Source organism: Melozone crissalis, unplaced genomic scaffold (assembly GCF_028551555.1).
Source record: "Melozone crissalis strain CALT ecotype California unplaced genomic scaffold, PUWL_Pcris_2 ptg000017l_1, whole genome shotgun sequence".
NCBI lineage: Eukaryota > Metazoa > Chordata > Aves > Passeriformes > Passerellidae > Melozone > Melozone crissalis.
The window spans coordinates 8,161,698-8,184,288 of NW_026535795.1; the positions used below are offsets into that span (position 1 = coordinate 8,161,698).

At 52.0% G+C, this 22,591-nt stretch overlaps 1 protein-coding gene across 1 annotated transcript in view; it reads right to left on the reverse strand.

The window, feature by feature from the left end:
- Positions 1-22,591, reverse strand: part of CDH22 (cadherin 22) — a 77,275-nt gene that overhangs the window by 50,089 nt on the left and 4,595 nt on the right. The window contains exon 2 of the mRNA XM_054274428.1: positions 43-1,009. Coding sequence (XP_054130403.1) covers positions 43-261 — 219 coding nt within the window. The 5' untranslated portion in view covers positions 262-1,009. The remainder of the gene's footprint in view (positions 1-42; positions 1,010-22,591) is intronic.

The following is a 22,591-nucleotide window of genomic DNA, read 5'->3' on the forward strand; positions in this document are numbered from 1 at the left end:
CCCTGCCCCTGTCCCCGCCATGGAGACACCAGGCCAGCTTACCTTCCCCACATAGAGCGGCTCCGTGCCCGTGTACTCCTCCACCACAAAGAACTGGTTCCAGACCCAGCCACGCTTCACTCTCCCTCCGGCCAGCAGCGCAGGGTCCCCGGGCTCCCCAGGGCCCTGCCCCACTGTGTGCATGGCCCAGCAGCCCAGCTCCTGCATGGCACACAGCAGCAGCAGCATGGTGCACAGGCAGCCCTGCAGACCCTTCGCCATGGCACTCTAGGGGGCTGCATCAGCAGGAGCTTCTGGGTGTGCAGCCAGCATCCTTTAGGGAAAGGCAGGAGGAAAGTCCACACTAGGAGCTTCTGGACAGGCAGCCAGCATCCTTTAGGGAGAAGAAGGAGGAAAGTCCACACTAGGGGTGTGAGGCTGCCTGGTCAGTGCAGAGCATCCCTGTCCCTGCTGCATGCCGTGCCCTGTCCTGCCTGAGTCACATGTGGGACAAGAGGTGGCCCGGGCTGCCCGCTGCTGGCGTGGGAGCAGTCAGTGCTGGTGCCTGGCAGGCTGCTCCTGGGTTTGCAGAGGAGAGTGTGGCAGCTGGCATTTGTCCCTGGGGACAGAGCTGCAGGGCTCCGTGCTGGGCTGCCGTGGGTCTGGCTGGGCAGGGGGGTGATGCTCAGCCTGCTGCCCACCCTGCCTGCGGGCACACGGGGCACACACACCCGCTGCTGGCATTCACAGGAGAAGGAGGAGGAGGAAGCTCTTCCACAAAGCTTTTCACAGAGGAGTTCACAGGATGAGCTGCTGTGGCCAATGTCTGCCTGTCCTGTGGCAGTCTGGGACTATTGTGCAAGGGGTGTGGCAGGGCAGGTGTGTGTGCCACAGGTGCAGCTCACAAGGCCATTTGTAACTCCATCCCAGTGCCTGCTGAAGGGTCCTTGGGCCAGGTGATTCTGGTCACTTCCATTCTCTGCTGGTTCACGCAGGGAGGTGCAGGGCAGTCAGCAGCATCTCCAGGAGCCTGGAAAAAGCCAAAGTGTCAGAGCTGGTGTGAAAACACGGCCCAGTGTCCCCCTGTGCTGCTCCTGCTGCCTTGCTCAGTATCTCCCACCCTGCCCTGCCCCAGGTGCTCCACAGCCAGGCCAAATCCCACAGGTCCTGCCGAGCAGGAACACAACAGGGAGGGCTGCAGAGCTCCCAGCACTGCAGACATCTGCTCCAGCAGGGACTCAGAGACCAAGGATCCTGCTGACAAGGGCACCCCTCACCACATGGTCCTGGCTGTTGAGAGGAGTGAGGTGTGTGCCTGGAGGGAGGCACTGGTGCCCACCCACACTGCTGGGAGCTGTGCAGCAGCACTCCTGGCACAGCACAGGACCAGAGCACAGCAGGCAGACAAGGCTCACAGTGAGGGATACCAGCCCCTGAGCATGGGAGGTGCAGCCAGTGCAGACACTCCTGCAAGCTCCCCCTGCAGAACCTCTCTGCCATCTCACCTCTGCAGCCATGGGCAGCAGAATAGCATCTGTTCAAGAATCTGCCACCTGGCCGACTCTAAAGGTAACAGTTTGAAAAAGGGCTCTGGTGTAAGCTTCAAAACACCAAGGGCTGGGACACAAGACCTTCAGCCAAGGGTACTGGTATTGCATCCAGTGAGCACATGGAGAGAAGGAGCCTGATCAGGAGATGGGGATGCAGCATCCATCTCTCCCTGCACCAACACCCTGAGGTTCCACCAGAGCTCTGCAATGCCAGCCACAGCCTGATCTACTCATGAAACATGCACCAGCCTGCAGAATTCATCTCCTGTCAGCTGCTCCTCTGGAGGAGCAGAGGAGAGCAGAAAGAGGGTGAATGGAAAGGCAAATGATCCTGGGCTAGGTGTCCATCTACTCCCCACAGAAAGGGAACCAGGCTGTGCTTTGCACAGAGCCCTGCATGAATCTGAACAGTTCAGAGGAGGGACAGCTCCCACATATTTCTCCAGCCCTTTCCCTCACTTGCCATTCCCGTGTGACTCCACCAATGGGGCCATTTCCCAAACAGGGAATCTCTGCTGCACCCTTTCCTGTCTGTATTCACTTGTTGGACAAACACTTCCCTGAGAACCACAAAGCATCATTCTAAACTGCCTGCTCATGCTCACAAGTTGTGTGTCACACAGTGTGCACAAATCTATTCACCAAAAGGTCTCACACACATCCCACCCCATGCACAGCCAAGATCACTCACACACACTGGCTCCTTCTGTCTATTTCTGTCTCATTTGTGTGCACACACATTTCCTGCCCATGTACACACACTGTATTCCACTCACACATGCACATCAGCTGTCACATGTGCCAGCCCTGTGCACTTCATGCTCCAAGGAAAACAGGGTCTCCAGTGTATTTTTATGTTGGCAATCATGGTACAGAAGCAGTAACATTGCTGCCACCCCTCCTCTTTGCCAGCCCATTTATTATAAAGATATTTCACACCAGCCAGGTGAGTTGTTTGCAATGTGTCTTGCAGCCAGGCCTCCCCAAGCAGAAATGCTTCCCGTCCCTGCTCCCAAAGGGCAGCTGGTGAGGGTCCCTATCAAACCCCAGAGTATTTAACTCTGTACACCCAGGGGAGCAAGGTGTCCTGTAGGTGGGGGATGGACTGAGCCATTTCTTCCCACACAGAGGGTAAAGTAAATTCACAGAACAAATGCAGAGACTGGGGTCTGGAGCAACAGAGCTGGGGCTGCCCAACCCACAGCAGAGCAAGACACTCACAAAACCAGCACAAGTGCAAGTGTGCTTTATCACACTTACCTGGCTATATAGAAGATAAATACAGCCAGACATAGTGCACTGCTGTCACAAACAGCACCTCTCCCAACTCTCACACCCAGGAGAGCTCTGGTTATTTTGGAGTAGGTTACCCAGACAGTGAGACATGTCAATAAACTGAGCAGCAAAAGCTGAGCCAGAGCAAGAGTTTCAGGTCAGCAGCAAGGGCAAACAAACAGTAAGTGTGGGAAGAACACCCTGCCCAGCATTTCTGCCTGCCACTCTGCAGCACTTTTACAGGCAACACCTCTGGTTGCATCCAAAATCTGAGTACAAGGAGTTGTAGCTGGTAAACTCAACTGCCAGAAAGAGAATTTAGAAAAGAATCCATCTGCATGTGTTCTCAGGACAGCTATGTCAGCCAGATGCCTGGGGAGAAGCAGCCACCACCTGCTGAAGTCTCCCATTCTGCTCACCCAGCATCCTGCCCTTGCCATCCAGGAGCAGATCCAGCCACACTGATTTATTAAACCCTGCCAGAAGCCTGACAAAGCAGCAGTGCCAGTGCCAGGGTGCAGTTCTGCAACACTGAAGGCCTTCTGAACACATGGGGAGGCTGCAGGAAAGCCAGTCCACTGGAGCAAATCCTGGCACACAACTAACATCAGCATCCAGGGTGTCCAAGCGAGCTGGCACAAAGGCAGCACATTCCCAGAGCCTCCAGAACCCAGCACTGGGGCACACAGCTGGCAGAGAGCACCAGCACTGGCTCTGTGACAGCAGCAGGAGCCACCTTGATTCCCCTCATCACACCATCTCACACCTCGGTGACATCTGATTTCCTCCAGGACACAGGTACCCCAGGCACTCACTGCAGGCAGCCCTGAGCACACAGAAATGGCAGAAATGGACACTGGCCTTCTCTGTCAGCCTGACCAGAGTTACAGCACACCAGTGGAAGCAGCACAGTCCCAAACAGCATCAATAAACCAGTAACAAGAACAGCTTAAATGCACACACTAAGGCAAGGCAGGAGAGAGGAAGCGAGGGCAGAAGAAGATGCTGCAGTGGGCGAGCTCCACTTGAGCAGAGCTGCTCCCTGGCTGGCAGACAAGCTGGCCCACAGTTCCCAAGGCAACTTGTTCAGTCCTGTTGCATCTGAGCACTCCAGAGAGCAGATTCTGCCATGGAGAGGAGAGTCCTGCTGAGCACCCATGGGGCTGGGCTGCGTTGCTGTGGGAAACACAACCTCATGCACAGTCTCAGCTATTGCGCTGGGTTTATATTTCACAGATTCCTCATCTGAGCTGATGCAGTTTGCTGGTGTCACGTGCCCAAAGTTCAGCTGCTCTCAGCTGAGCTGTGTGCTGCTCTTCCTGTGGGCAGCAATGCAGGTGCTGTAACCAGAACTGCCTCATCCAGGTACCACACATCAAAGCCAACCACAGAACCTGTGCTGAACTCCAGTTCCCTGCACCACAAAATGCAGGCCCAGAGACACATCTGTAGCCCAGAGACACATTGCCACAAACCAGATCCTCCTTCTCCAGTGGCAAATTCTCAGCCTGTGTCTCTTCTGTGACAGCTTCAGGGTCACGTCTCTCCTCAGTGTGCAGAACCTTTCCAGCTGTCACATCACACACCTCTTACAGAAGCTGCAAAGCCAAAAGCCCCAAGTCCTACTCCTGCCCTTGCAGCAGCAGAAATGAAGACACACCAGAAGGTCCCATGCACAGGAACCAGGACTGTTTTCATCTTTTATGAAAAATCTTTTCTTTAGGATTTTTCCTCCTGAGAAGCTGAGAGGCCTCAGGAACAAAATGTAAACAATGATTATCTGCTGCTGTGGAATGCAACAAGTAGATTTTTGACTGACCCATGTTAGTTGTTTCTAATTAATGGCCAATCACAGCCCAGCTGGCTCGGACAGAGAGTCCAAGCCACAAGCCTTTGTTATCATTCTTTCTTTTTCTATTCTTAGCTAACCTTCTAATGAAATCCTTTCTTCTATTCTTTTCATACAGTTTTAATATAATATATATAATGAAATAATAAATCAAACCTTCTAAAACATAAAGTCAAATCCTCATCTCTTCCCTCATCCGAAGACCCCTGTGAACACGGTCACACAGCACTAGCACAGTGTTTATTTCCCTGTGTTGTTGAAACCTTTCACCAACAGCTGGAAGTGCCCCTTCCCCCTGCCCCACCTGAGCAGTGGGGCTGTAAATAATCATGGGAGCTGCTGCTGCAGCCAGCCCAGCCCACAGCAGCACACATGTTCCCACGTGGCAACGTGCCCAGCACACCACAGCAAGCAAGTTTCCACGCAGAGTGTGAAGCACCAGACTCTCAGACTGCCCCAGGCCCAGGGTGATGTCCCCTGTCCTGCTGCTCTGCCATCCCCACCTGCAATGATCAGCACAGCTCCCCCTGCCCTCCCCAGCAGAGCTCGTGCAGTTTGTTGGTGTGCATTTGGCACAGCTCTACTGTACATCATGTTGACAGTAGAAATTACATCCTGAGCTTATGTTTTACACTGTGCTCTGTCAGAACTCACCGCAGCCCAGTGATCAGGACAAATTGAATAGCATCCCGTCCATGTCAATATTTATTTCATTTTACAAATGCAGGCTGATGCAGGAGAAAGTAGGCAGGGGGAGGGGGCAGGCAATAGCACACCAGGGCAGCAGTGCCCAGCACACCACAGCCCTGCATTGCTGGCAGCAGCCCAGGGAGGACTGTCCCACCCAGAGGGAGGGAGCATCCCTGGGACCTCATGCACACAGCTCTGCTGGAAGGGCTGGCACACCAGTACTGCCCCTCTGACAAGCCCTAATAATTGGTAAAAAACACAGAATTGCCCACCAGGTACCAGAAAATGCAAAGGCAGGGAAGGAGAGCCCTCTCCCCTCAACCCCAGGCTGCAGCCTCAGCAAACATGAGCTTGGATGTGCTGCTCTGGCTCCCCACTCCTCCCAGCAGAGTGGCAGCAGCATCAGGGCTGCTCCAGCTGCTCAGAACAGCCCTGAGGATGCTGCAAAGGCTGCTGAGGAGCAAGGCAAGAGCAAGGCACTGCTTGTGCCACCTCTAGAATGCAGAGCCACAGCATGAATGCCAAGCACAAGAGTTCCTTAAAGCTGGGGCTTTCTTTGGCTTTACCACAGCCCAGAGGACACAAGGAGAAGAAGGCTGCAGTAGGAGGGTTGCTGGACAGAGACAATTCCTCAGCCTGACACCCACAGTCCTCCTGCTGCTGGATTAGCTGCCTGCAGAATGAGCTCAGGGCAGCACCTCTCACACAGCTCCAGCCCTGCTAGCCAGCAAAGCCAAGGAAGGAACAGAAGCAGCACAGCAGGGACAGGGACAGTCCCTGGGGTGGGGACAGCACCTACAGGCAGAATCCCAACCCCATGGCTGAAAACTGGGGGCCTGTGGACTCCCCTGCTCCTCACAGTGTGCTCTCCCAAGGGCACATCCTGCAGGGGCAAAGGGGGCACGAGAAGAGCTGTGGTGTGCCTGCATCCCCAGGTCTGGAGCAGAATCTCTGACCAGTCATGGGGAGCCACACAGTTACAGCACACCAATGGAAGCAGCACAGTCCCAAACTGTGGTTCTGCCAGCTGTGGCACTGAGCACAGCTGCCTCACAGGGAGGCTGCAGAGCATGGGGAGATACAAGAGGCAGGCTGGAGGTACAGACCTAGAGCACAGTCACAGCTTTGTGGTTTGCAGCTCTGCTTCCAACAGGCAGAACTACAGCACCTCTGGAGACAACCCAGGACAGAAAGCCAGACAGACAGAGCTCCTACCTGACTCCCAGCAAGCAGCCATGAGTGCCCCACTGTCAGAGCAGCAGGAAGAGCACAAGTTTGACACCAGTTTGTTCCCAGAACATGCAAACCCATCTGGAGACCCTTTCTAAATAGTGGAGCCAACTCCACCACCAACCAGCCCCCTCCATTCCCTGCCCAGCTCCTTCTGACCCCACTGTGCCTCTACCTGAGAGCTCAGAGGGTGAGCACTGGCTCCAGCACCATCCAGTGTCAGCTGTGTCACCTCAAGGAACAGCTGAAGCCGCGTGCAAGCATAAGAGCAGCTCTGGGGGTCAAATTAGTGCCAGCTCAGCCTGCAGCCCACAGGGAGCCCACCTGCCTCACATGTGAGAGCGTGGGCAGCACAGCAGCCCAGCCTCAGACAGCCCTGCTGGGACATGGGGCAGGGAAAGCAGCAATTACTCCCAGAGCAATTCTTTCCAGCACTGCCTACAGAGCAGCACGGGCTGTGACCACGGCTCCTCCTGTTAAACAGGATTCAAATCCGCTTAAAGCTCCCCTTCCTGGGCAAAGGAGCAGGCTGGCTCCACACACCCCCCAGATCTGCTGTGTGCAGGTAATGCAGGCATGGCAAGGCTGCTGCAAAGCTTTAAGATGGTTCATAATCTGCAGGCCTAAGGCTAAGACATGAACTCGGGCTCTCCGGAGCTCACTTTCTCTACTGGATATTGTAAGACAAGATGAGGCAAATACAGGTTTTTGGGTTTTTTTTTTTTCTTTTTATAAACTTCTCCTCGAAATACAGAGAGGAGAGATGAGGCAATCTCAGCAGACATAAAACACTGTCAACTCCAGGCCAGGCAGGGGTATCACAATCAAGCTTCCAACATCCCACACGCTGTCTCTTGACAGGAGATGTCAGTACCACACCAGGCACTTGGCCAAGCACCCATCCACATCCCCACAGCTCCTCTCCAGCATTCAAGAGGCACCTCAGGATTCCCCCTTTGGGCTGGACAATGGAAAGCACTGAGCCCTCTGGAATACTCTGCAGCTTTAGAACACCAGGGACCAACAGCACAACCTGGCTGCAGCCCCCACAAACCAGTCCTTGACTGGAAAGCATGAACTCAGATCACTAATTCAGTAAGGGAAGGCAGCACTGCTGAAAGAGAAGTGTGGGATGCCCACTCACACCAAGACAGATGATGGTCACAGGCGCTGCACTGCAAGCTCCCATCCCAGCAGATCCCATCAGTGCCATTTAAGTCTCAATGTTCACATAAAGCTGGACAAAGTACCAGAATACTGGTGCCACATCTGGTAGGAGCATCTGGAAGCTAGACAGGTTTTTGCCACTGCAAGCTCTGCTGAAATTGGGGTTTTGCCCATTGCACCCTCCGCTGAAATGGATCCTGCAAAAGGCAGACTCTAACTCAGTGTCCTTTCCAGAATATCACCAAATTTTGTCAATCTAGCAAGAGATGGCAAGAGATATTGACCTGGATAGCACTGTGTACAAATGCTGGAGATCAGTGGCAAAAGGATCCAAAACTCTGGAGGTTTTTTAATTAAGATATTTAAATTACTTTTGTCTACTTACACACTGAAAGGGTCATGCAACCAGTCACTGGATAAGCATTTCCCAAATGCAGGTCCAGACTGTGCAAGGCAACATTTGGTAGCAATCTGCCTTTCAGCAAGTCTTCAGCCTTGATAGAGAGCACAGCAGACAGACAATGATAAAATCAAGTTCTCCCTCTGATGTCACCACAGCCTCAGCTTTAACAACAGGGCAGAAAACCCATTATCCGTAGTAAAAGTTTAGTCATGCTTATTTTTGAAGTAAATCACTGAATTTCCTCTTTCTGCTCCTTGGAAGTGTTCTCTCAGCAAGGAACTCCTTCATCTGCCTTTCTTCTCAGATCAACTTGCACAGGGTTGAGGAAAGTTGTTTTGGCAGAGGAATGTGTACCTACACAATGCTCAGCTCTGTATGACTAAACATGCCTCTTCCTCCCTTCTTTTTAAGTTGCTTTAAGTTTAATTATTGTCCGCTTTGATGCTGCCTTGAGAAATTATAATAGAAAAATGAGGCAACTGCCAGAGCAGGAGCTATTCACAACCTTTTGACTTCTCATGTTCAGTCACTTTCTGCTATCAGACACACTGTGAGGAACAGTATTTGTTAAAGCTCTCACACAAGCATTGTTTGGAAAGAAGTATTTTCAAAGTTTAGGAGGGTGTTTTTTTTTTCCTCCAAATCTTCTCTAGTCCAAGTTTCAAAGAAATTTTAATTGCAAAGAAAATCTCAACATTTGCCCTAGGGAAGAGGTTTTTACAGCCATAACGGTCTCGCTCTGCAGCAATTCTTTCCCAAATATGGAATTTTCATGCCTTGTCTACGTGAATACAATACTTTTAATTTGTCTTTAAAAACAGTCTCTGAGAGGAGGTGGAAGCAGCCATCACAGCACCTCTGTCACAACTTCTGAGATGGGCAGAGCTCCTCCTGCTGTGGGGAGAGAGCTCCAGAGCTCAGCCCAAGCCTTTCATTTTAGGATGTGGACAGAGAGCTGTGTCTGAAAGCCATTCCCCTAAGAGACCTGCATCTTTTATGCCTCAGCATCTCCTGAGAAGCCTGAAGTGCTCTTGGGCAGAGAACCCTCCCCAGCCTCCCCTGTCAGAGCTGCTCCTGTGGCCAGCCCAGGGACACACAGGGACTGTCACAGACATCTTTCCATGAAAAACCCTTTCCTTAGCATTTTTCCTCCTGAGAAGCTGAGAGGCCTCAAGAACAAAATGTAAACAATGGTTATCTGCTGCTGTGGAATGCAACAGGTGGATCTTTGACTGGCCCATCTTAGATGTTTATAATTAATAGTCAATCACAGCCCAGCTGGCTCAGACAGAAAGTCCAAGAGAGCTGCCTTTGTTATCATTCCTTTCTATTCTTAGCTTAGCCAGCCTTCTGATGAGACCTTTTCTTCTATTCTTTTAGTATAGTTTTAATGTAATATATATCATAAAACAATAAATCAAGACTTCTGAAACATAGAGTCAGATCTCTGTCTCTTCCCTCATCCGAAAACCCCTGTGAACACAGTCACAGGGGACCACCATCAACCCCCTCCTTGCCTCCTGCTGCACTTCTTCTGGCCCTCAACACCACCAAAAGTGACGGGAAAGGAAGGGCACGAGTCCAAAACAGGACAGGTGCAATCAAAGCTGATGGCCCAGACAAAGGGGCCATTTGGATAGGAATTAGAGGACAAAGTAAAGTAAAAAAGCACAAAATGGAATTCTTCCGCTTTGACAAATGTGGAGGGAATTGGCTTCTTTTAAGCCAATGTTTGGCAGATGCATGAATTATTTATCATTCAATATTGTGTGATTAAATGGAAAATTGAAGATGTTCATAGCTCTGTCTGCAACTTCCTACCTCTTGTGAAAGACTCCTCAAATTCCTACACAGAATAACAAGTGGGTATTAGAGTGAGTCAGAAAGGTTCAAAGAAACCTCCTCCAATTTGCTTCTCAAGGTTCAAGGTCACGTTTAGACTCAGTCCTCTGGTGAAATAAATACCATGGCAGGCACACATCACTTTCAGGAAGGGCTCTTGCTGCTGCTCACTCTTCTTCCCTACACATCTTAATCCTCTTAGCAATTTTGTCCTTGGAAATCCCTCAGTCTTCATGACAGGAGATCTGCAACCCCTCTTTACAGAAGGCATGAGGAAGTCCCTTCCTTCCCCTGACAGCACATTGTCATTTTGAGACTCAGACCAGGCTCCCACCAGATCCTCCCCAATGAAGCTGAGAGGCTGTGAGGGAGGACAGGAGAGCAGAAAAAAACCAGGACAAGACCTGGGGGGCTGCACCTGCAGTTCTGCAGTTCTCACAGCGCTTTTCTGCAGTGCAACAGGATCATCTGGTTGAGCACAGCCCAGAATAGAAGCCTGGACCACCTTCCCACTGCAGATGCCTCTTTGGGTGCCTTTGGTCCAAGCTAAGTGGCTTCCTCAGCACCTCAGGACAAGCCTGCAGCAATAAACAGCTGTTGGCAAGGTGGAAGAATGAGTGTAATTAGTCTCCTTAATGCCAATTTCAGTCTGATCTCTCACACTTAAGAAAACTGTTACAACGATTTTCTTTTTTTCAGAGGAGCTCATTAAATAAAAATTAGAAACAAGATAGCATAATGGGTAAGAAAATTGTTTCTGCAACATCCTGCTAAAATCCAACACCGCCCTGCCTACAGACAGGCTCTTCTGGTTTGGAAGGAGATGCTCCAAACCTTCCTGCTCCCCAGGAATTCCTAAGAACCAGGAAGAAAAGAAGGAATCTGGGCACCACAGGAATTTAGGAACCTGAAGCAGGATGGTGCACAGCCTCATCCCCCAGAGAGGAGGCAAATGTGCTTTGCTAGGACTCAGAACTGTGCAGAACAGCCCACCACAGCTGGCAGCAATCCCTGGCAGCTGAGTCTCCAACACAGGTAGCACATTTTAGCCAAGTCTGTTTGAAAGCCAATGTCTCCACGAGGAGCCCAGCAAGGAGAGGGGCTGCCCAGGCAATCAGAGCTCTCCCAGTCCCTTCCTGGGCCCCTGGGGCTGCACACTGAGCACAAACAGGCCAGCAGTGAGCAGCGCTCTTCAGAACAAGCCCCAGAGCCCCACAGGAGCCTCTGGATGTCACCCTGTAGAGACTCACTGAAAACAAAGACCATCTCCCCCTCTCAAAGAACAAACAGGAGAGACCAGAGCCTCTTGCTGGGCCAGGGACCTCTCGGGAGGTTGCAGTTTATTGCAGCTTTGAGACACGTGAAAAGTCTCTGTTTCGGCTCACACATTTGAAGAATGAGTTGGAGTTCTTCAGTTTTTGGTCTCAGAGTTGGTTATTGTATCTTATCTATAAAAATTTTTCTCTTGCTTTGCTGAGATCTGCTCAGCAGGACAGACAGAGGCACTCTGACTGCCCCCAGGGCAGTGTTATCTCTTTATACTACAAACTATGTATAACATATTTACAATTACTTTCTAATACCTATCACCTATGTTATTCAGTGAGCCTCTACTCTAAACTAATCTAAAAGTGCCACCATCACAGCAGAAGATGGAGGTAGAGAAGAAGAAGAAGAAGAAAGGCTGGACACACCCAAGTCTTTCTATCTTGTCTCTAAAACCTCTATTCTAAAAACTCTAAAATCTACTTTTTCACTTAGTGATAATTTTATTATTACACTACTTAAACTTTTGTGGCTTTTAGGTCTTCATACAAAGCTGGTAATTTGCTCTATGGGTCATAATCAAACCCACAGGTGTTCTGGGCTGTGTGCTAGGGTCTCAGAGCCCCCTGGCAACTCTGGACACTTAGAGGGATGTACTGAGTTCTAACAGGGACCTACACACTGGAGCAGATGTGCCAGGAATACTCAGAGCACAGCGCCTGTAGATAACAGCTCCTGCAAAATAAAGGGCTGACCTCCTTGTAAGCAACTTGCAGACAACAGCAACAGGCTAAATTTTGCATTCAACCATTAATGATTGATGCATTATTTATTTGGAATCATTTGCTTCATTCTGCTAATCACATCACCACTACCAGCTCCTGACAATGAGCAGTGCTCGCAGCCATGTCCCAGGAGCCACTCAAACCAAGCCTGGTGGCCTCAGGGCTATTCCACCTCCCCAGGAAAACATCCAGCCTCTGCCAAAAGCTGCTCACTGCCCTGCAGACACCACATGCCCTCTGATGGGCAGCATCTGGCACTACTCACACTGCCCCAGGTCCGCCAAGGGCTCACCTGCAGTCAGGAGAAATCAGCAGCACACTCATGTTCTCCTGCCCTGAGCCCTTCTTGCACTTCGAGCCCAGCTCTCATGTCATGGTTTGACTGCACAACAAGGTAACCACTGTGAGTTTCTGCAAAATTCAGGTGTCAATGGCCCAACTTGGGCCCCACAAAGAAGCTCTCACTGGAAGGGCAAACAGCTCCATAAAGAGAACACACATGGAAACCAGACACCCCCAGAGCAGAACACCCCTTTATCCTCTCAGTGCCACAGCCCAGAATATCCCATTTGAGTCCCCCCCAGGCACTCCTGTGCCACTTTGCAGGCAAAACCCACACAGCAGAGGACACAGACACCCCTTCTCAGAGGAACCAGTCCTTTGGGAATGGACCAAGTCCAGGTGGGAGCTCTGGAGACAGGGACAGAAGGACCACATGTCCCAGGTCACTCACATGCAAATGAAGAAGCATTTTAGCATCCAGTCTGCTAGAAATCAAATTCTGATATCCTTCCATGCCCACTAAATTCTGTTCACAAAGACCAAGAAAAAAAAAAAGGAAGCAAAAGCCTTAATAAATGCTGGAAGAGCAGGGAGCTCCCACCAGCTCCCAGCCCAGCGTAGCTCAGGGATTATCTAGGCAATAGTTTATTTTTCTCTCCAGTATCATTTTCCCAGCTTGATCTCTACTGTCGCAGTATGATGGTTTCACCCCATTAGCCTTGCTTAAAAAAGTGATCCCAGGACTGTGAGTGTTATTGCCCACATAAATCAGGAGGCTTTGAATATGGAGCACCTTTAAATAAACAGCTGATGGAAGTGAAGTTCCGGGATCATTATTAATAGCTTTTCATTTCTGTGGCCGCTGTGCTGTGACATTCTTTCCCAGCAGAAAGCCTCGGCTTCCTATCCCCAGCACATCTGATCCCCCGGGTCCTGCAGCCAGGATGAATGACTGCACCTCTGTGTTAATTGCATCGCCTGCTCCACAAACAGAATGCTAATATTAACCAGCGAGAGGAGGGGAGTCTGCACACCAGCAGTGATGGGACACTTCAGAGAGAGACAAACCAGCCCCACTGCCTTTTCCAGGGCTGCTCCTTCCTCCTTCCCTCGAGGAAGGGCAAATCTTCCAATACACACCAGTGAATGTTACAACAGGTGACAAGGTCCTGTTCAATTTCTGTCCTGTCTGAAGCGCCTTGTACTGGACAGACACCAATTTTCTCTGCTCTGCCAGCAATATTACACCTCTCACAAGCCCCCTGGTAAGCAAAATGATGCCACTCTCTGTCACCCTGGTTTTTTAAGATTTTCTAAGCCTTCTGATGTTGACATTCTTGTAGCGAACTTTCTCGCACACTTTCTGTAAATAACTCATTGTTTCGCATTCCTTTATGGAGGAGGAGAAAGTTGATTGTTGGACTGTTTGTCAGTTGATTGAAAGGACTGTTGGTCTGTCCAGTGTCATTGGAGAGGTGGCACTGTCACCCTCCAATCCACTGTCACTCTTGGAAAACTATAAATGTTGGAGTCAGAAAATAAACTTCCCTTTTCTTCACCTTGAGAACAGTGGTGTGTGCTTCTGCCTGTGCACACAGGTGCTGCCAGGTGGAATTCCCAAAATGTCCATGTGCAGGACCCAGAGCTGCCAACCCTGCTGCACCCACAAATGACATCTTCCCCCAGATCTGTGGAGAGACCAAGTTTCCCCCCAGAAAGTGTGCTCAGGCTCTCTGAGGCACTTTGCCCAGAGAAAGAAGGCAATGATCCTGCTGACAGCCAGCTCCAACAAAGTGACCAATGTAAGTGCTGGCAAAAAGGCTCCACAGTGCTCCAAGGTGCCCAGGAAAAGGCTGGCACCAGAGGGTCCTGCTGCTGCAGCCCACCCTCATCTCCTTCTACTGTTCCTGAGTCATGCTGCTCAAAGAGAAATCACGGGGGAAGCAAATACCCCAAAGCAGCCTGTTGCTGTTTGCAGGGACAGACTGTGCAACAGACATTTGCTGTACATAAACTCAAAGGGCTGCAAAGAGCAGCAAACCACGGGAACAGGTGATGGCTTTTGATTTTACTGCTTGCTCTTTTCCCAAATCCAGCTCTCAGCAAGGAGATTTGGGACACAGGCATAAATAACAGAAGGTTCACCTATGAGAAAGCTGAAGTGGGAGCATCAGAAAACTGGAGTGTGGCTGAACAAGCCTGAAAGAGACCACTACACACTGGGAGTACATTCCTTGGAGGGCTTTGAGAGGGACAAAAAGTGTTAGATGTGCCTCCTGATTTCAGAGCCCTTTTCTAGCTCTGAATTGTGAGGGACTAGCACAGCAGAGACACATCCTTATGCCAAGTCTGTGGGTCTCTGGATATGATTCTGTAAGAATACAGCACCAGCCTTCTCTCTGCAAGGAACTCCTTGCTGAGTGAAGGAAAAGATTTGATTCCTCCTCCAGCACTCCCCCAGTGCTGTATTTGCAGACTGAGAACCAGCATCCAGCAGCCACCCAGGGCCTTCAAGCACAGGAAACACAGTGGGTATCACACATGCAAGGCTCAGTGCATCACAGAAACACTGCTTTCCAACCACCAGACTTCAGCATCCCATTGAAGCATCACCTCTCAGCAGAGGCCAAATGTGCAAATTGCAGTTGAAAGGGAGAACGTTTCTGAAAGCTTGAAGCACGTGAACACAGCAGACTGGAACAGAATCTGCAAGTAGCTTCACTTTAATGTCACTACCAAACCAACAGCACAAAGAGGAAGGGACAGACTGGGAGCCCTGGGAACAACCACTCTGCTCAGCACAACTGATAAAGGGAAATTAATCACTCAGTTCCTCCATCAGGCACAGGGGTTCAGGGCTTTGGTGTAAAACTCCATCAAACAAGACTGGCATCTTCACTCCTGACATTCCTGGATGGACAGAGGACACAGCGTGGGTTCTGCACAGGGCTTATTTCACAATCCAGCCCTTTGCCTCTGACACTCCTGGAAACAGTGAGGCTGTGAGAATCTTCCCAAGCCAGCACCAGGCTTTGAAGGGTCTTTCCTCATGTATCTGCACAAAGCTGGGACCTTGGGGCCTTGTACGTGGGTTCTAATGTTATTATTATCAAAAGGAATAAAGAGGGACACGGTGAAGTCAGAGGCAGCAAAGCAGCCCAGGCAACAAAGGGAGGAAGAAAAAGAGAGATTACAGCAGCAACAGGGAGGACAGAAAAGCAGATGGACAAAGTGCATGGGAAAGAATAGAGAAAAGGGGATACACGTACACGTGAGCAAGCAGGACTGTGCTGGAACATGTGGGAGTGTGGGCGTGCAGGAGGGGGCACAGACGCTCACACAGGCAGGTGCAGCAGCCATTTGCAGCTCCCAGTCCTCCTGCCCAGCCCAGGCTGCCAGCCTGGCACTGCTCCAGCCAGGGATCCGCCTGAGAGCACACACAGCACTCCCCTGGCCCAACCCTCTGCATCCAGGACAGCAGCCACTCTGACAGAGAAAGACCCCCATGACCAAAGACAGACAGACAGACAGACAGACTGACAGACCCTGGCTCTGGGCACCCCTCACTCCCCCCAGAGCAATTCTGTGCCTGGAAGAGGCAGAAGTGGCAGGACACATGTACAGACAGGTGTGGTTTCCTCCAGCTTTGTTACCCTCGCACACATTAACCCTTTGCATCCTGCTCTGTCACTGCACACCCTTGCTTGCACCCCCTCTGTCCTCTGGGCTGCTCCACTTCCCCCTGCACACTCCTTCCCAGCCCCCTTGGTGACAGTCACATCAGAACCCAATTCACACAGCCCCAAATCCCCAGTCCAGAGCCCACCACACCCAATCCATGCTGTCACTTGCACAAGTGCTGAAATCCAAACTGCACATCACCCCCTGTATGCTGCCACACTGATCTCCAGGCCTCCACTGCTCCAGCTGGACACTGCACTGTGTCAGCACTGCAGCACAGACTAAACCTGTTCCTCTCCAACCCACCACCTATCTCAGCAACCTCAGGCAGAGTTTGGGCATCCAAAGCCAAGCAGTGTCCAGCCAAGAAGCCATTCTTGCCCCCCTGGGCCTCTGAGTTGTTGTACATGTCTTTCCCCTCACCTCTCCATCACACCTCACAAGGGTGTGACACCAAACTCACACCTTGAACACACAGCCATGGTGATTCCAAAACAGAAAAACAAGACACAGCTGCCCTGAGCAGGGCTGGTTACAAACCTTTGAGAGGTTCAGGACCAAGCCAGACACAAGCACTGCATCTGGGCACTCCTTGGGCCCCCATGGTGGAGAACACCAAGAGCATTCACTCATCAAACAGCTTTCCACATCTTGGTACACAGAGGTACAGACAGATCTCACACACAAAACATATAAAGGATTAAAAAGTTATCAAAGACTCCAGGCATTGTCTAGAAGAGGACAAAGAAAAAAATAAAAAGCTATTTCTATATATACTTGGGAAGCACCAGATAGCACAGTGATGGACTAGATATAAAAAAGATACAGATGAGTCTCAGTCTCAGCCTTTGATCTCTCACAAGGGAAATGCATGTGCTGCCTTCTGGAAACCAGGACCAGACATTGTGTCCTACCCCTGCCTAAGCCCAGCTCAGCTGCAGTTTAAAGAAAAGCCTTCCAGCCTGGTGCTTCACAGTTCCTCCCTCTCGTTTCTATTTCACAGCAGCTTTTCACAGCCCTGACAGTGCTTACTACAAGCAATACAAGCTCAGCTGCAGGATTTTCTCCTTCTGGGACAGACTAAGGTTTGGAAAATGCCTCCCTAGAAGCAACAAACTTGTCTGGAGCCTGTGGCCAGGAGCTGAAGGCAGATGCTGAGCAGCAGCCCTGAGCAGTCCCAGGTCAGAGCCAGCTCCAGGAAGGAGCTAGCTGAGGATCATTTCCACCAGCTCACCACTGACACACAGTCCTGCTTACCAAGGCTTGCTTTCCAGCACTCTGTTTTTTCTCCAGCTTCTCCCAACACACACCATGCCTAGCAGTCCCCCACACCTGCGTCCTGGTCAGCCTGAGTGTGCCTTGGCCAGCACACCCACAGGACAGAGGCTCCATCTCCTGCTGTCCAGGTCTGACAAGGATTCTTTTCCAAGCCATCTCCCTCAGTATGAGCACTAAAAGGTGTTTAACTGTACTGGGTATGGCTGGGAGGGAGTTAATTATCTTTGCTTGGTGCTGAGTTGTAGCTTTGTGACCAAAACAAAACTGATATTTTAGCTACTGCCAAATGGTGTTTGCAGTGTTAAAACCCTCTCTGCTTCTCACCACGTCCTCAGTAAACAGACTGGGGTGCACAAGAGTTTGGGAGTGGATTACCCAGATCAACCACAAAGCTACCCTGTCTCATCTAACATCGTGCTCAGCAACAAAAAGGGAGAGGAGGGATCTTGGGGGGTTTGTCATCTTTAGCTCAGTAACTCCTGGACATCAGTCCATGCAGAGAAGGCAGTGAGTGTTTGCCTTTGCATCCCTTGTTTTCTTTCTCTCTTCCACTTCCACTTATTAAACCATTTTTATCTCAACCCACACACATTTTCTTGCTTTTACTCTTCCTTTCCTTTTCCCATGACCCACTTGGGAATGAGGGAGTGAATAATTGGCTGTGTGGGGCTTAGCTGCTTACCAAGGCTATCCCACAACAGCCCAAACACTTGGCTGCACCAGTACAGGCCACGTTCACAGCCAGAGCAGAGGAAATCAGACTGCACCCTTCCAAAAGCATTACCCAGAAAGCAGCAGAGTGGCAGAATGAGAAGCTCCATTCTCCTTGCACAGTGCCTTGAGCCTCAGCCCTGTGAGGAGAGCTCACATCTCCAGTTCTGGAGCAGCCAAGCACCACCCCACTTCCCATCTAATCCACTGACACACATTTGCACTCTAGGTGCAAAACCAATTAAAGCCTCAGCTGATGGTTCCAGCATCATTCCCAGCAGACACGAGTCTCCCATTACACAAAACCGCTTTTTAAGAGAAAAATCCATAAATGCTCACCTGTGGTGGCTACTCCAGCTGGGGAGGGTTCAGTGCCTGCGTTCACTCCTTACATCCATTGCTTTGTGATACCGAGAACAGGAGCAGCATCATCTGTCAGTACAACAGTCCTCTAGGCAGGACTGCAGAGCTCCAGCTCAAAAACCCTTGGCTGCCTTCACTAACCCAGCTCTTGGGCAAGGCAATGTCTTGATGATGGTGTCCCCATCTGCAGGGTCAGCCCCTGGTCACTCGTGCCATGGGGACACAGAGTGGCAGCCCCAGCCCTTCGCACACCTGGGGACTGTCCCCTGCCCACACATCCAGCTGTGCCATCAGCCGTGCCACACCTGCCACCGGGGCTGCTCCTGTCCTGCATCGAGCTGGGCCACACCAAACCCACCCAGGGGCTGACCTGAGAGCTGAATCTGGGCAACAAAGCGGAAAAGAGGGGTTTGGGAAACACACAGCGAGACCACAGAGCCACTGCCCAATGGAGGACCCTGTTCTCAGCTCACCTCTCTTTCACATTAATTGGTTAATTGGCACGGCGGGCTGCGCACAGGAACGGAGGAAGGCTGGCTCCCTCTGCCGGCACCGGCCCGACCGGGAGCCCCCGGCCCGTGTCTGCCCCCAGCACCGGGAGCCCCCGGCCCGTGTCCGCCCCCGGTACCGGGAGCAGCCGGAGCCCGGCCCGTGTCCGCCCCCGGTACCGGGAGCCCTCGGCCCGTGTCTGCCCTCCGGTACCGGGAGCAGCCGGAGCCCGGCCCGTGTCCCCACTCAGTACCGGGAGCAGTCGGAGCCCGGCCCGTGTCCGCCCCCGGTACCGGGAGCAGCCGGAGCCCCGTCCGTGTCCACACTCGGTACCGGGAGCAGCCGGAGCCCGGCCCGTGTCCACACTCGGTACCGGGAGCAGTCAGAGCCCGGCCCGTGTCCGCCCCCGGTACCGGGAGCAGCCGGAGCCCCGTCCGTGTCCACACTCGGTACCGGGAGCAGCCGGAGCCCGGCCTGTGTCCACACTCGGTACCGGGAGCAGTCAGAGCCCGGCCCGTGTCCGCCCCCGGTACCGGGAGCAGCCGGAGCCCCGTCCGTGTCCACACTCGGTACCGGGAGCAGTCAGAGCCCGGCCCGTATCCCCTCCGGTACCGGGAGCCCCGGCCCGTGTCTGCCGTCGGTACCGGGAGCCCCGGCCCGTGTCTGCTCTCCGGTACCGGGAGCAGTCAGAGCCCCGCCCGTGTCCCCTCCGGTACCGGGAGCCCCGGCCCATGTCCGCTCTCCGGTACTGGGAGCAGCCGGAGCCCAGCCCGACATCACTGACCTGGCACCGCTGTTATGAACAAGTTTATAGGATAACTCAGTAAATCGATGTTTGCCCTGTTTGTTGGTTGTTAAATGTTAATTACCTGGTTGAATGTGTTGATTCTGTTAGCTGTCGGTGTTGTTGGTCACCCTGCCTGTGCATTTCTGTCCCGAAATGGCTTTAGCCGTAGAGAAGGTGACATGTGAGTAACATGTAAATTAAAACACAACTTGCAATTCCAGAGAAGAACACCCTCAAAAGAGGAGCCAACTTGCGGTGTAAGGGACTGAGTGACATGTCCTACTCGGGAACTGTCACTCTATTCCATCGGTGTGATTTCGGGTGTCACCATAACCTTACAAAAACAGGACCAGGATGAGGATTTTGGACGATAAACTTTGCAGTTTTCCTAGGCACGCTCACGAGGGTGGAAGCCCCAGCTCTGCTACACAGCAAAGCTGTTCTACCTCCTCCTCCACGTCACTGAAGGGAGCAGCAGCACCCAGAGCTGATTTCATAAATAAAGGTGTTAAGAGGAGCAGGTCTCCTTGCCCTTATTTTTACTACACTTTGGGGGCTCGCCTTACTACACTGCCACAACCCCCCAGAGCTGCCACAGCACAAATTCAGGGTGCCCAGGGAACGGGTGCCCTGCCTTGGGACAGCATTACTGCAGCAGGAATTATTTTGGGAAAAACACCATGCTGCTGGGAAACAGCCTGGGAGGGCTGTAGCAAACGGGTGTTCAGCTGACTTTTGAAAAGTTTAAGCAGGGATGTAATTTCTTAAGGACTCTGCTGATGCTCAGCTATTCCTACCTGCCATCAAAAGGTTTAGCTGTATTTCATAAGTGGGAAGGCAGCCAAGCTCAGAAAGCTGGTGAAGTCCAGCTCTCAAAGCAATGCCTCCCTCCTCACCTGTCTGTCCTCGACCTTCCAGACTCCAGGGGCAGGGAAAACAATTCCCTGTCCACAGAGGCACAACACTGTCACATGTCAACAGCCACATGCCTAGCTGGGGCTGTAACAATAGCAAAAGCACATTTTCACACAGCTAAAAACACTGAATAGGGAAAATATAGAAAGATCCAAGGGTAACTCTGCAGTTTGGCAGTGGTGGGGGTGGAACCAACAGTGCCCTGTCCCAGGTTAACAAGATGATTTGCTCACTGTTAGTATATTCACAACTCAACTGATTCTCTCTAGAGAGGGTGATGAGGACAGGAGGAGGTGCTCAGAGCTTAGGAGCCACTTTTAATGACAAGGATTATTGGAGAAACAGCATTTTGGGGATTTGGGATTCCGGGAAGAAGCTGCAGTAGGAGCAGAGGGAGATAATCCCAGTGTGACAGACAGAGACGCAAGGAAGCAGCACTGAAGGAGGGAGTGCAGCATCCCCAGGCACACACAGGAGTTACTGTCTGGCTCAAGGGAACATCCATTCCAGAGCAGGAGGCTGCCAGAACAAGGGTCTGGCCCACAGCTTCAGCTCTCTTCCCTCCTGGCATGGTCAGACCAGTCTGGTTCCTCTGGACCAGCCAAACCATTATCTGTCCTTGCTGACTCTGGCCATCAGTGGGGCCAGAGGCTCCATCTGCCCCACAGGGCAGAGGATCAGGGTCCCTGGCCAGCCTGTGAGCAAACAGCCAGCCTGGGGCTCCCAGGCTCTGCCCCAAAGGCAGCAGAGGGGCACCGAGGGGGCAGAGCCAGGCCAGGGCCAAGGGGACACAGCCCAGGGTACCCAGCTCCAATACCTCTGAGGAGGGCATGGGGCCTTTCCTGGGCTGGTGTCTGCCTGCACACAGCTCAGCAGAGCACAGGCAAGGGCAGCAGTGCTCAAAAAGGAGTCCAGAAACAGATGGATGTCACCTGCAGAGGCTGTGCTGGGTCCCCAGGGGCTGCCATGCACTGCACTGGGGATGAAGCTGCCCCAAGCCTGTGGCTGCAGCACCCAGGAGGGGCTGATTGTGCACAGACCAGGACAGCTCATCTGTGGGAATGAGCTCCCTCCTGCCAGGCCAGTTTTGTGACCACATCTCACCCTTTTGCCATCAAAACCTCAGGGAAGTGCCAGCTTACCAAAGCAGTGCTCAGCTCCTGTGCTTGCTCCCACAGCTGCTCCTTCCCAATGTCTCACTCACAGCCTTTATCTGCAGGGTGAGCACCACTACCTGTACCCACACTCACACACGGGCTCCTGCCAAAAGGCATTCAGAGCTTTCAAGGCTCCTTTTATTGCCCAAGATGTTTCTATGGCGACTACCTTCACATCCCATCATTGGCTGTGGAAAGCTTCTGGCCATCAGCAGCTTCAGGTGAGTTGAGCTTCAAGTCACCTGTAGTTTTTAATGCCACTGGCTACAGCCAGCTGGGAAGGGATTAACAAAGCCCCAGGTGAAGAGGGAATGGTGAGCACGGCAGTGTCAAAGAGGAGTGAGCCCCATTCTCCTTCCCCTTGGTGTTCTTTCGAGTCCTGTAGCAGGGAGGAGCAACAGAGAGGGGCAGGGGGTGTCTGCAAAAGGGTATTGGACAAACAATTCTGCTTTCATGGTTCCCTGAAGGATTTCCCAATCACCAAAGCTCACAGAACTGCCATAAGCAAAGCACAGGACCACTTCAGCCCAGCAGCCATACCAGTGCCCTATCCAGAGTCAGGATGCTCCCAGCTCTGCTCCTACAGGGTAGTCACAAATCTGTGGGTGCTTCACCTCCATCACAGCCACAGCTTCCATCATGAGCCAGGAGGGCCAAATTGAGCACACGTGACAGCAGTGACAGTGTGAGACAAACAGGGTGGCTCTGTCTGGGGAGCAGACCCTGCCCACAACAGTGTGACAGCAGTGCTAACAGGCACTTAGCCCAGAGAAGGGGGCTGAGGAGTGTGAGCCAAGGCATGGCTCTCCCACAAGAGATCTGAAATCAGCAAGTGCAGCACTGAGCAGAGTCAAAGCTGAATGAGTTCTGTTGGGTTTACTTTCTCCAGACT